Raw genomic sequence first — 11,142 nt, 5'->3', positions numbered from 1 at the left:
AGGGGGGTGTCTGGAGGACGGCCATTGTGCCACCAGGCAAAGTGGGGTTAGAAAGGCGGGTGGGGACGAGACCACAGTGGGTCTTGGCAGCCGTGGAGTGGGGATGCCCTGGAAGGGTTAAAGCAGGGACTGGCCTGATCTGTTTGTGTCTCAGGATCACATGTTGCTGCCAGGGGAGAGGGGAGGGGAGGGGCGGGGCCACCCGGTTGCTGTGCAGTCACCCAGGTGAAGATGCCGGTGGCTGGGGTCACCAGGTGCTGGCAGGGCAGATGGAAGGATGTGGGAGGTTTCTAACGGTTTTGTGGGTAGAATCAGTGGACGGGGGCAGTGAGGGAGAGGGGGAAACCGGCTGTGCTTCCCAGGGTCCTGGTGTGACAGCTGGTGCCTGATGACGTCACGAGGGTGGGAGAGTGGAGTCTGAAGAATGGCTTTCTGGGGAAGAGCACAGGTTCCTCCGAACGTTACAAGTGGAGGTGCATCAGGGAGGGTGGCTGTTGAGAACACGGACCAGCCCTCAGATGATGCAGATCAGTGGCACAGACACGGCGTCTGCATCCCATGGAGCTGGGTGACAGGGCCGGGCCTGAGCTCAGAGGAGCCCCGTGCGGTCGTGTCTGAGGCAGAGAGGAGTCGCAGGGACGAAGCGGGAGCCTCGTCAGACGGCCCCGGAGGGCAGGTGCGGACGGAAGAGAGCCGAGATCTGACGGAGGCAGCTGAGGTGGCGAGGTGGCGACAGAGCCAGGCCAGAGCGGGCCAGGAGGCCCGAGCCTCCCCGCGAGCGAGCGAGGCGGGGGCAGGGGGAGCGGCTGGACGGGCCTGGGGACGGGAAGGAAGGTGAAGGAGGACGAGCCCGGAGGCCTTGCTTCCCGGTGAAGAGGTGAGGCTGCGAGCGCGGCGCTGAGGGGCCTGCGGAGGCAGGACACGGGGTCCCCGGGCACCTTGCTTCCCGCAGCCGCGCTCAGCTGCTCGGCGAGGGTGGGAAGGGGCTGCGTTTCCCCACGAGTAGGGAGCGCTTCCGATGCCGGGCCGGGGCGCCTGGCCACGCGCAGGCTCCGCTCTGCTGGTGACGGGGCCGCTGTGCGGCCGTGGAGGGGGCGGCAGAGGGGCAGCCGGGGATGGGGCCCCGCAGGTGGGCGGTGACGAGAGAGCCGGGGCCCAGCAGGGCCCGTCCACCCCGTGAGTGATGATGGCCGGAGATGGGGGACAGTGAGAGCCGATGGAGGGCGAGCTCCAGCAGCCGGCTGCCCCGAGTCCTCGGTGCAGGAGGGGCCGGTGTGGCTCCAGCGAGGCTTCTCCGTGGAGGCCTCGTCCCCGCCCTCTGCTCTGAGCCAAGAGTCGGCAAGGGCCAGGCACCACCTTCCGCTGAGCCCCGCCATCCAGCGGGGGTCCTGGCCGCTGTGCCTGAGGGGACTTCAGTCTCCGGGGGACAGGCTGGCCCGGCTTCCTGTGCCCGCTCAGCGCCCTCCCAGCCGTGGCCGGCTGGAGCCAGAGAACAGATGCTCCAGGCGCGTCCTAGTCGGGGAGGAGGGAAGAGGGAGGCCTTCGCCACCCTCCTGCCCCGGGCCCGCGTCCCCACGCGCCCCCCTGCTCTCCCAGAAGGAACCCGGCTGGCGGCGCTCGCCTTCCTCTGCCGATCTTACCTGTGGGGGGAGGGTTCTGGGGCCCTGGCAGAGCTCAGCTCTGTTCCCGGAGGGCTGTGGGGAGACGAGGCGGGAACCGGGCAGCGTGCGCGTCTGTCTCCCAGATGAGGAGTGCCAGAAGCAGCGCGTGGAGTTCGTGCCCGCCTGTGCCGGCGGCAGGTGTAGGAGGAGGGGAGCCCGGCAGGACAGTGGCGGGCCGCCCCGCCCTAGAGAAGCCTTCTGGGAACCCGCGTCCAGCGATGACGGCGCCGCCCCAAGTGACAGTGACAGCATGACAGACCTGTACCCACGTAAGCCGGGACGCGCCCCCTCTCCCTGCCTATCCTCTGGATTCGGGTTGCGACCGTCCGCTCCGTTTCTGTCAGCCGTGAGCAGCTCCTTCCCGCCGTGTGTCCTCCGGTCCTGGGCCTGGCTGACCCCCGGCACGGGTGGTGGACTCGACCTAAAACGGCCCAAACCTCTGCTCCTTCCAGCCGAGCTGTTCACCAAAAAGGACCTGGGAGGGACCGAGCACGGGGACAGCACCGATGGCTTTCTGACAGGGGATGAGGATGAGAAGCCAAGACGCCGCAGAGAGACGGGCCCTGGGGACAGCGAGGCCGTGGGCCGGGAGCGGGTCCCCAAGCGTGGGAAGGTGGGGTGCCACCCCCAGGGCTGCCGGCGTGACAGCGGCTGCTTCTAGCTATGGTTTCAGCTTCTTTAAAAAAACACCTTTCTCACAACCGAAATCTCAAGCTAACGATACGTTAAGATAAGCGCCGAGGCTGCTCTAATGGGGGTGGGGGGCTGCTTCCTGGTTTGCTGCCCAGGAGTTTCCACTAAAGCCTCTTCCTCTCTGCGGGCCGGGATTGCGGGGGCCGGGCTTACAGCACCCCTGCGTCAGATCAGAACGCCTCCACTAATCGGGATTCTCTGTTTGTGCCGCAGAAGCAGTCCGGCTCGTTGAAAAAGAAGTCCAGTCATCACCTCAAACCTAAGAGCTTCAGCTCTTTCAAACAGTCAGGTTAACGGAAAGTCGCTGGAGAAAACGCATCTTGAGAGCCTTTCGAGAACCCTCCCGGCATGCACGCCATGTTCCTCTTCGAGGTGCCCGCCGCGCGTCCTCCCAACTGGTGGGACGTCCATCCACTCCTCGTTTGCTGCCCCAGAAGGCCGGGCCGGGGGGTCTGACCCGCGGATGTCAGGGTCTCACCCCCACCCCCAGGAAGCAGCAGGGACCCCGGAGGGGGCACCGAGGAGAGCCCTGGCCAGTCCCCTCCTGGCTGGACGACACCAGAGGATCACACTGCATACAACAAATGCCACTATTTATTTTGACGTGTCTCCAAAAATCAAAATGTTTTCAAACACAACTAAGATATAAAATACAGCATAAAATGAGATTCATAACTATCTCCCCCATAAAGCAAAAAAATTTTCAGAAATCGTTGCGCCAGAACCAGTTGGTAGATCCTGTTTTTCTCTTCTCCCCGAGTAGGCATCGACCCCCGGCCCAAGCACTAGCCCACACAGGGCCAGGGGAGGCGGGACTGGTGGCCACGACGCCACCTGGCCACCAGGGTCAATCTGAGTTTTTACAAACCAGAAAGGTCTTCCTAGCAGGGAGCCGAAGAAGACCCGTACCCTGCCAAAAACTGTCACGGAGCAACTGCGACCTGGCCAAGAGTGCCATTCATCAGGGCCACCATGCTGGGGTAACGGGGAGGGGGGCGTGTAGATCAAGACGCCACCCTGCCCAGGTTGCGACACTGAGTCAGAACACCCCCTTGGTGTGGGAGCATCCCAGTCACTGAAGTAGAAAAGCCCTCTGAACTTATAAATACTCGGGGAGTAGGGCCACCGGGGGAGGGATTGGGAGCATCTTGAGTTGAGCCTCTGCAGTGGCGGGGACACAGGACGGTGCTGGAAAGGTGAAAGCACACTGGTGGGTAAGAGCCGGCCTCCCCCCTGCCCTGGGAAGCTGACCAGGGGCTTCGCTGGGGCGGGGCGGGTTGCTCCCCACCTCACCCTGGCTCTGGCCTGGAAGGTAGACGTGGATCTGGGTTCAGGACTGGCCCCAGCAGCCCTGGGGAGGCCCTCAGGCTTGCACCCCTAGCTGAGCAAACCGGAGAAGGTGAGATCGGCCCCAAGGCAAGGCTTGCGAGAGGCCTCCAAGGAGGGGAGTTCGCCAGCCTCACCACGTCGGTCTGACCCTGACTCCCCGTGGGAGGCACAGAGGCATTGCTAGGAGGCGGACGAGTGGAGAACAGCAAGAAGCACTCAGCCCCAGGAAGAGAAACAGTATAAGGCAATGTTAGGAAACTTGAAATACAGGCTCGAGGTCCAATCGGTAAGGCATCACAAATCGTAAAAAGTAATTTGGGCTGCATTCAGCATAGCAAATAGACAATCTGAGCAAGCCGCAGCCTCGTGAAGATGGGGGAGTGGTGGCCACACGGCCTGGGGAGCCCCGGGAGAGGGGGGGAGACGAGCGGGCAGCGCCGGCCTGGCTCTGGCTGTGGCCCTGGGGCAGCTCGGTGTGAGGTAACGGGTCTGAGCGCCCCGCTCTGGCCCGGCCCCGCTGTGGCAGCTGCCCCCCCACCGAGCTGGGCACGCATGCGGCTGAGGCCCGCGTGCTGCCGGCCCGGGGGGCGGGTCCCTGCGGGCTCCGGGCAGCCTCCCCGTGGGCCACCGTCCGCACCTTGAGCCACTACCGCTCCCAGGGCGTCGCCCCATAAAAACGGCACCAATTCGAGTCGAGGCCCTGATGAACGCCTCTCACCGCACCTTCGCTGCCCCTCCAACGTTGCCTTATGCTTTGGGTCTGGGGTTCTCTATATGCTCTCGCTGTCCCTATAAAGTATCACAACACAGGGCAGAAACAACGGGGAAGGCACTGGTGCGAGTCTGAACCAGTGTGTTGATGCTGGGCTGGGCCACCCCAAATCATCGAGTAGTTTTAGCTAAAAACGTAAACTTTAAAAAAAAATAAGAGGGAGACTGCTTTGAATGATACACAAATGTATCTGCTCACAGTACAGCTTGAAGGTCCCCCACCCCAAAAAAGAAACCAAAAAAAAACCAGGACTGAGAGGCCACAGCCAAGCAAGCTGCTCACTCCACGAAGCCGCGGCCGGCCTTGGGGAGGGAGGTGCTGACCACGGGCCGGCCGGCTCTGCATGGTCAGACACCAGGTTGTGGGGTCCAGAGCAGATTTAGCCATCAATTATCAGGTGTCCGCAAATAAAGTTCTCAAAACATCTGTGCCTTTACCAAGGGAGGGGAGGGAAGAGGATACAGAAATGCTGGCAGTTACGGCGAATCCACCCCGAACCAGTCCTCGACGGCCACGGGTCCCAGCCAGGCGGGGAGGGGTCTGTTACCACTCTTTCTTCTTCTCGTCCATGGACACGCCCCCGGGGCCCAGGGCCACCACCAGGAGCAAGCCTCCGATCACCGACATGGTCTGGAAGAAGTCGTACTTGAGGAAGTCGTGCATGGGCTTGTAGACGGGAATGGTCCAGAAAGCGTTGAAATACACGTTGATGGCAAACAGCCACACGACGAGAGTCAAAGCGGCCAGCTTGGTTTTAAAGCCGATGGCCACCAAAATCATCAGAGCCGTGCCCACGATGTTCTGGAGAATCTGCACGGGTTGGAAGGTAAGCAATGGAAATAAAACAGGCAGGTTCCAGCTGCCCGTGGGCCAGGGTGGAGTGACTCAGGGCGTGCCGAGAGCCGGCATTACAAGCAGGGAAGAAAATCATGTCTCCTGCAATGGGGGCAGCAGCGAAAGCAACGCTTTGAAAATTGAGAAAGGTTTGGGGACGGGTAGGTCTCCAAAGAACAGGCTGGGATTTACCGGGACCTGCCCCAGTCTGAGCCCGGTGGACCTGCCAGTCACAGCCACAGTCCCCGGCGCTGCTTAGAGCCAAACGCTCCCCCCCTCCCCAGCACCAGGAGCCCCTCCTGGGGACCCCACCCGGCCGGGGCCCCCCAGCTCTGTAAGCTACTGGGGGACAAGGACAAAGCCTTCGACTCTGCAGCCCCAACAAAAAGGACACGGTCAAGGCAGGAGTGTGAGGAAGGAAAGAGAAACAGGAGCCTGTGCCACCAGGAACCTTCACCAGCAGCCTGGACGGACCCTTCAGCGAGGTCAGGGAGATTCGGGACCTAAGTTGTTGGAAAGGCAGCTTCTCGGAGCATAAGAGCTTGGCAGCGCTGTTTCCTTCAACAGGACCATCCCAGTGGCCCCTCAGCTATGCTTCGTGCACAGCTGGGAAGAGAGGGGGCAGCACCCCTTCTAGAAGGACAGGGACCCGACCAGGAACACTCACCGAGAAGAAGCTGGCGTCGAAGTGAAGGAGGGTCATGAACATCAGGACCAGCAAGACCCGGCCTCCGAGCTGCATGTACTGTCTGGGGGAGCTCTCGCGCACGGTGGGGACGCCCGCGAACATGCTCTTCCCTTCGGAACGGGACTCCGCCAGGAGAAGCAACAAGCCTCCTCCCAGGGCCAGGTTCCTGAGGAACGGACACGCCACGCTAGTCGCTCAGGCTCAGCAGGCTCCGTGAGCGCCCGGCGGTCCACATCGGGAGACGCCGGCAGGAGCAGGGACTCCAGTGACACCCACGGACAGGGAAGCCCCACGCGACCGGAGACACGGATGCCTCCGCGCCACCCTCGGGATGGCCTGGCCTGGGCTCTCCTGCTGACCAGCTGGGTCCCTGGGAGCCAGTACTTCACTTGGGCCCTCGTCGCCCTCATGAGATACGGGGTCGGGAGGGATGACCTCATTCTCACCTCTGTCCTGGGGGCTGTGGGTGGGGAAGGAAAAGGCTTCACCAACGTCCGCTACAGATTCTAAGAAGCATGGTTTGGACCCAAAGAAACTTACTTCAACCAACAGTTACTGAGTTTAGAAACACGAGGAAAGTGCACTAAGTCGCCAGCCAGAAGGCACCTACCTCATGAGAAACTTCAAGTCCCATAAAATGCTGTAGGCAATCGTCTAAGGAGAACAGAGAAGAGAGAGAAACTTGAGTCTCGGCATTTTCAGACAGATCTGTATTTCTACAGAATGAACAGCGTCAGGCAGTTCTTCCAGTGTAGGTGAGAATCTAAATACAGGACACAAAGAACCCTCTCAGGACCCCGACGGCCCCAAGCTCAGCGTCTCCCCGGGCAGCGGTGGCCCCGGATCCAACAAGCCCTTGCCTCCTCAGGGCGGGGCCCAGGACGTTCTGGAGAACGCAGCGGCTCTGAGACACCAGTCTGCAGTAGATGTGTGGGACACATCTCACGTGAGTAGCTAGGTGCTCTTCTTTATGAAGTAAGATGCTAACGACACAGTGTCCTGGCTGCAGCCGACCCCGTGACTTGTCCCCTTGTCACAGGGAACTCAGGAAAGTGGCAAAAGGTGGATGCCCGGAGTTCGGCCCCTTCCCAGGGCGCTCGGCCCCTTCCCAGGGCGCTCGGCCCCTTCCCAGGGCGCTCGGCTGTCTGGCTCTCCTGAGTTTCCACGGCTGGCATGGAGGAAACTCCAGCAATTTCTCAGAAGAGAAAAGGAGTTCCAGGCAGACACACAGAGGGCTGAGAGGGGAGTGAGCCTGAGTCCTCACAAACGCCTTTTCGCCAGCAGCTCTGCTCTACCCAGAGCGAGCGAGACCCCAGCCGCGTGCCGTTTACCTGCAGCGCGATGATGCCGAAGAGCCCGAAGCAGGCGTACTGCACGCAGTTCCTGCTCAGCACCAGGACGCAGCCGGCTGCAGAGGAGAAGGGCGAGGCTCAGGGGACCGCGGCCACCTCACCTGGCCCTCCGGCGCGGCGGGAGCCCGACCGCCCGCCCCCAAGCAAAATGCATCTTCTGGGGGGATTCACGGTAGGCACGGGCCACACACACGCGTCCCCTGGCCTTTACTCATCAAAAACACGGGTCCGGAAAGTGGGTCCCTTGCTTACAGAGTCACTCACTGTCCATCAGAAAGAAGCTCAACTGTGGGGCTTCGGGACAGGCTGGCAAGTGCAAGTCCCGTCCTTGCCCCCTAACGTGCGAGAGGGAGCGCTGCCGCCGCAGGACGGCCAGCAGGGGCGGGAGGCAGACCCGAGGCCGACACAGCTGCACTGGCGTCTGGTGCGCCCCCTTCTCCGTTTACCTGTTGGTCCTTTCCACACACCCTGGGTTTGGGGTGCCTCAGCTCCTCGCTGGCCCACCCAGGTGCCCCCATCTCCAGCACCTCCCGCTCTGGGCACTGATCACAGGGCCTCAAAGCGACGCAGCCAGGACCCGACACAGAGCACGCACCCACGCGCCGGCAGGCCCAACTGCCGGGCCCGGGCTGCCGGCCTGGCGCGAGGAGCCGCAGACGCACAGGCCCCCGAGCGCCGGCGCCACTCACTCAGCTGTCCGAGCAGGTTGAGGAGCACGAAGGAGGAGGCCAGCAGGTAGCCACAGCTCCAGGTGGTGTCGATGTAGTCCCGCTGCTCGCCCCACTGGAGCCACATGCGGACGCCGTCCTCCAGGAAGGTGCTGGTCAGGCAGAGGCGTGCCACGTGCGGCAGGTACTGCTTGGTGACGCGCAGGAACTGCGGGCCGCGGAAAGCCGAGGGTCAGGGGCCCGGCGCCCGCTCCCAGCACCGCCCAGGCCTCCGCCCAAAGGCGATGCCCCGGGCCCGACCCGACCTCCTCCGCCATCTCAGCCGACGCGTGTGTGGCAACTACAGTCGGCACGCGTGGACTGCCACAGGACACAGGGCGTGGGCAAGGCAGACCCGCCCAGCGACAGAGTGGACCGGCCCTCGGAGGTGACCCGTCGAGGGTGTCTCCGCCGTGGCACTACTGCCTCCGCACCAGCTCGCTCTCTGTCGTGGGGCGTCCTGCGCCGAGGGCTGCGAGCAGCCTCCCCAGCCTCTCTGCCCACCAGCTGCCATGAGCGGCCCCGCTCCGACCGCGACAGCCCGACACCTCCAGACACGGCCGCCTGCCCCCTGCCAGCCGCGCCACTTAAGATGGGTGATTAGGACACAAAGAGGCAAGGCGAGACTGAGGTACAAATGTCATTCGGGTGAACTGCACGCACTTTCTCTTACCAGGCATTCGAAGCTGAGGTACAAAGGGAAAGAAACCCTATGACACACGCTAACACAGCAGGAACTCGGGAGAAAGATCGGAGACCCACCCACACGAGTGCCATGTCAGGAGCCAGAGTCTAAAGGGCAGCGGTGAGTCTGACTCTTCAAAGGGACACAGCTGAACGTCACAGCCCCTATTAGGCCGACTAGACCTGGCGGTGCCATAAACAGAGGTGTATATGGGAGCGTTCCTTCGTTTCTGGTGTTCTGAAGAGCTGCGTACAAGTCCTAGGAAGCACTAAAGCTGTCCAACAGGGTGAACGAGCCTCGGGCTGCTTAGGCCAGCCTTTAGTTCGTCAGCTCTGGCTCGGTCTGCACAGAGAAGCCTCCCCTCCTCCGGGGACCTGGGCCACAGCAGCCTGGCCTGGCCGGCCTGGGAGCGGAGGAGAGAGAGGTGACAAGCCAGGTGTCCACTCTCCTCCAGTCCTGGAGCTTGAGCCCCGAGGTGACGCGTTTGCTCAGCCCCTGACCCCCACGGAAGCGGTGCCGGAGTCACAGTGAGGGGAAGACAGACGCGCAGACAGGCAAGCACGCAGGTACGGGCACAGAAGCACGGGCGGAGACCGGAGCTCAGGGTTCTCATCCTGGCTCTGATACCCACCAGCCAGCACACTGTGGACTGGAGACGGAGTTACTTTGGGGGGAGGGGGAGTGGTCTCTACCATCCTTCTAAAAGTGAGGACAGCTGTGTCCATGGTGGCGAAGATTCTTTCCAACTTTGATGAGCAGGGGAGAAAAAGAAAGGGAAAGGACCCTGTTTAAAAAAAAAAAAAGAGGTCCCAAATACTCCTATATGAATTCCGGAGTCCACGCAGAGAAGAAACACGTCAGATCGGGTGCTGCGGGGACAGCTGATGCCACATGCCCTCCCGTTTCCGCCTCATGGCCCGAATGATTTCGAAATGCCCAGCAACGGTGTAATCACCCAGCCCGTCAAGACACAAAGAGCACCCCCTCAGCTCTGATGCCCTGGCCCTCGTGTCAAGGCCCAGCCCAGAAGCCCGGGCAACGACACTGGCCTCACCTCGGTGTGGAAACCGGGGAGAAGCCACGGCGAGGCCGGCAGAGCCCCGCCGGATGGCTGTGCAGACTCGGACTCCCGGGCGGGGGAGCGCGCCCCCTGCGCCGCAGCCACAAGACAAGACAGAGGCAGTGTTTAAAGCCTCCGTGACGCATCTTAATTTGAGTGTCTGGGTCAAGAGGATTAAAGAGCGGCCCAGAGAAGGTTCCCTTCGGACATGTCATCCACTCCTCCCTCTGCATGCAGACACGCCACGGAGACAGACGTCTCTCTGCTTTGGAAAAGCACAGCAAAAGTTCAGGCATCTGTGCTCTGAACTAAGCACGAAGCACCTGATTTTCAAAGTCATACGTGACCTAGGTTTAGGGCTGACGGTTTTATAAGTCAGGCCGATCCGGAGCCTCTCTTAACCAGCCACGCGCTAATGGGCACCTGTTTGCACTGAACAGGAAAGAAAAACACTAGGTGTGATATAACATGAGACCAGACCCAATTTTAATCTTATTGCCTACACACATCTTGGTCTCAACGTGTGGCCCCCGAACCCACGTCACGCTGCTTTAGACAGTGTCCTCTCGGCACAGCAGAAGAGCCCCCGAAGCAGGCACCCAGAAGCCACCTGGCCGGTGCGCGTGCTAAGCCGGCCTCCCGCTCACACAAAGGGCCCGAAGGCCGGGGGCTGCCTGCTGCCCGCGCACCCGCGGGGCGGTCAGCCATTCTCTCCACTGGGGTAGCTACACCCGACCTGGGACATAACCCTGGGAATACGGCGATCACGTCCCACAAAGCACGGGAAAACCTACTTTGTCTTAGTATTCAGGACAAAAGGGACCTGAGGAAAGCAGTCTGTAATTCTTATTTCATGAGAACTTAGAGGCGGAGGAAAGAGGCAGTCAGACTTCCTTGATCACCGAGGACCGGGGCTGCCCTTCTCAAGGGCCAGCTCAAGCCTGCACGTCCCAGATTAGAACCAGCGGCCAGGTGACTTTCCGCACATCAGGCTGAGTCAGGGCTGGTACTGGAGCTCAGTGCCTCACACATGTGCGTCCACCGAGACCCCCGAACCCCCAGTAAGTCTCCCTGAGCACTGCTCTGTAGGGTCACGCAGCACCTCGAGGTCCAGGAAGAGATGTCATCCGGCCCTGAGCTGGAGAGATGGCCTGGCTTTCTTTACTAAAAACCCACGTGGGACAAAGCACCTACCAATAGGAAGGCAGCTCCAGGCTGCACCTGACCTTCCGGGAGCAAGCCTCACCAACCACAGCCCCCGCCCGCACGCCTCCACCCCACTGCCCAGAAGAGGCGGGGCGGCTTTTCTGAACCTCCTGTCTAAGACCGGTGAGCAGGGAGAGTGAGTCAGCCGGCTCCCC

General features: G+C 61.7%; 2 protein-coding genes across 2 annotated transcripts in view; one reads left to right on the top strand and one right to left on the bottom strand.

Moving 5' to 3' along the window:
* The window catches only part of SURF2 (surfeit 2), a 4,535-nt gene extending 1,513 nt beyond the window's left edge, over window positions 1-3,022 (top strand). Inside the window, exons 4-6 of the mRNA XM_024762348.1 lie at window positions 1,745-1,930; window positions 2,114-2,274; window positions 2,568-3,022. Of these exons, the coding sequence (XP_024618116.1) occupies window positions 1,745-1,930; window positions 2,114-2,274; window positions 2,568-2,648 (428 nt within the window). The 3' untranslated portion in view covers window positions 2,649-3,022. The remainder of the gene's footprint in view (window positions 1-1,744; window positions 1,931-2,113; window positions 2,275-2,567) is intronic.
* An 894-nt stretch (window positions 3,023-3,916) lies between these two features.
* Window positions 3,917-8,243, bottom strand: SURF4 (surfeit 4). Its single transcript, XM_024762351.1, has 5 exons — window positions 8,019-8,243; window positions 7,309-7,385; window positions 6,588-6,631; window positions 5,957-6,143; window positions 3,917-5,265 (listed from the first exon to the last, which is right to left on the bottom strand). Exons 1-5 carry the CDS (start codon window positions 8,122-8,124, stop codon window positions 4,999-5,001), a joined length of 681 nt encoding a protein of 226 aa, XP_024618119.1. The 5' UTR covers window positions 8,125-8,243; the 3' UTR covers window positions 3,917-4,998.
* Window positions 8,244-11,142: the final 2,899 nt, after the last annotated feature.

Source organism: Neophocaena asiaeorientalis, unplaced genomic scaffold, assembly GCF_003031525.2.
Source record: "Neophocaena asiaeorientalis asiaeorientalis breed wild unplaced genomic scaffold, Neophocaena_asiaeorientalis_V1.1 scaffold78, whole genome shotgun sequence".
NCBI classification, from domain to species: domain Eukaryota; kingdom Metazoa; phylum Chordata; class Mammalia; order Artiodactyla; family Phocoenidae; genus Neophocaena; species Neophocaena asiaeorientalis.
Note: the sequence above shows the minus strand (reverse complement) of the source record. Positions and strands in the feature narration are given on the sequence as shown.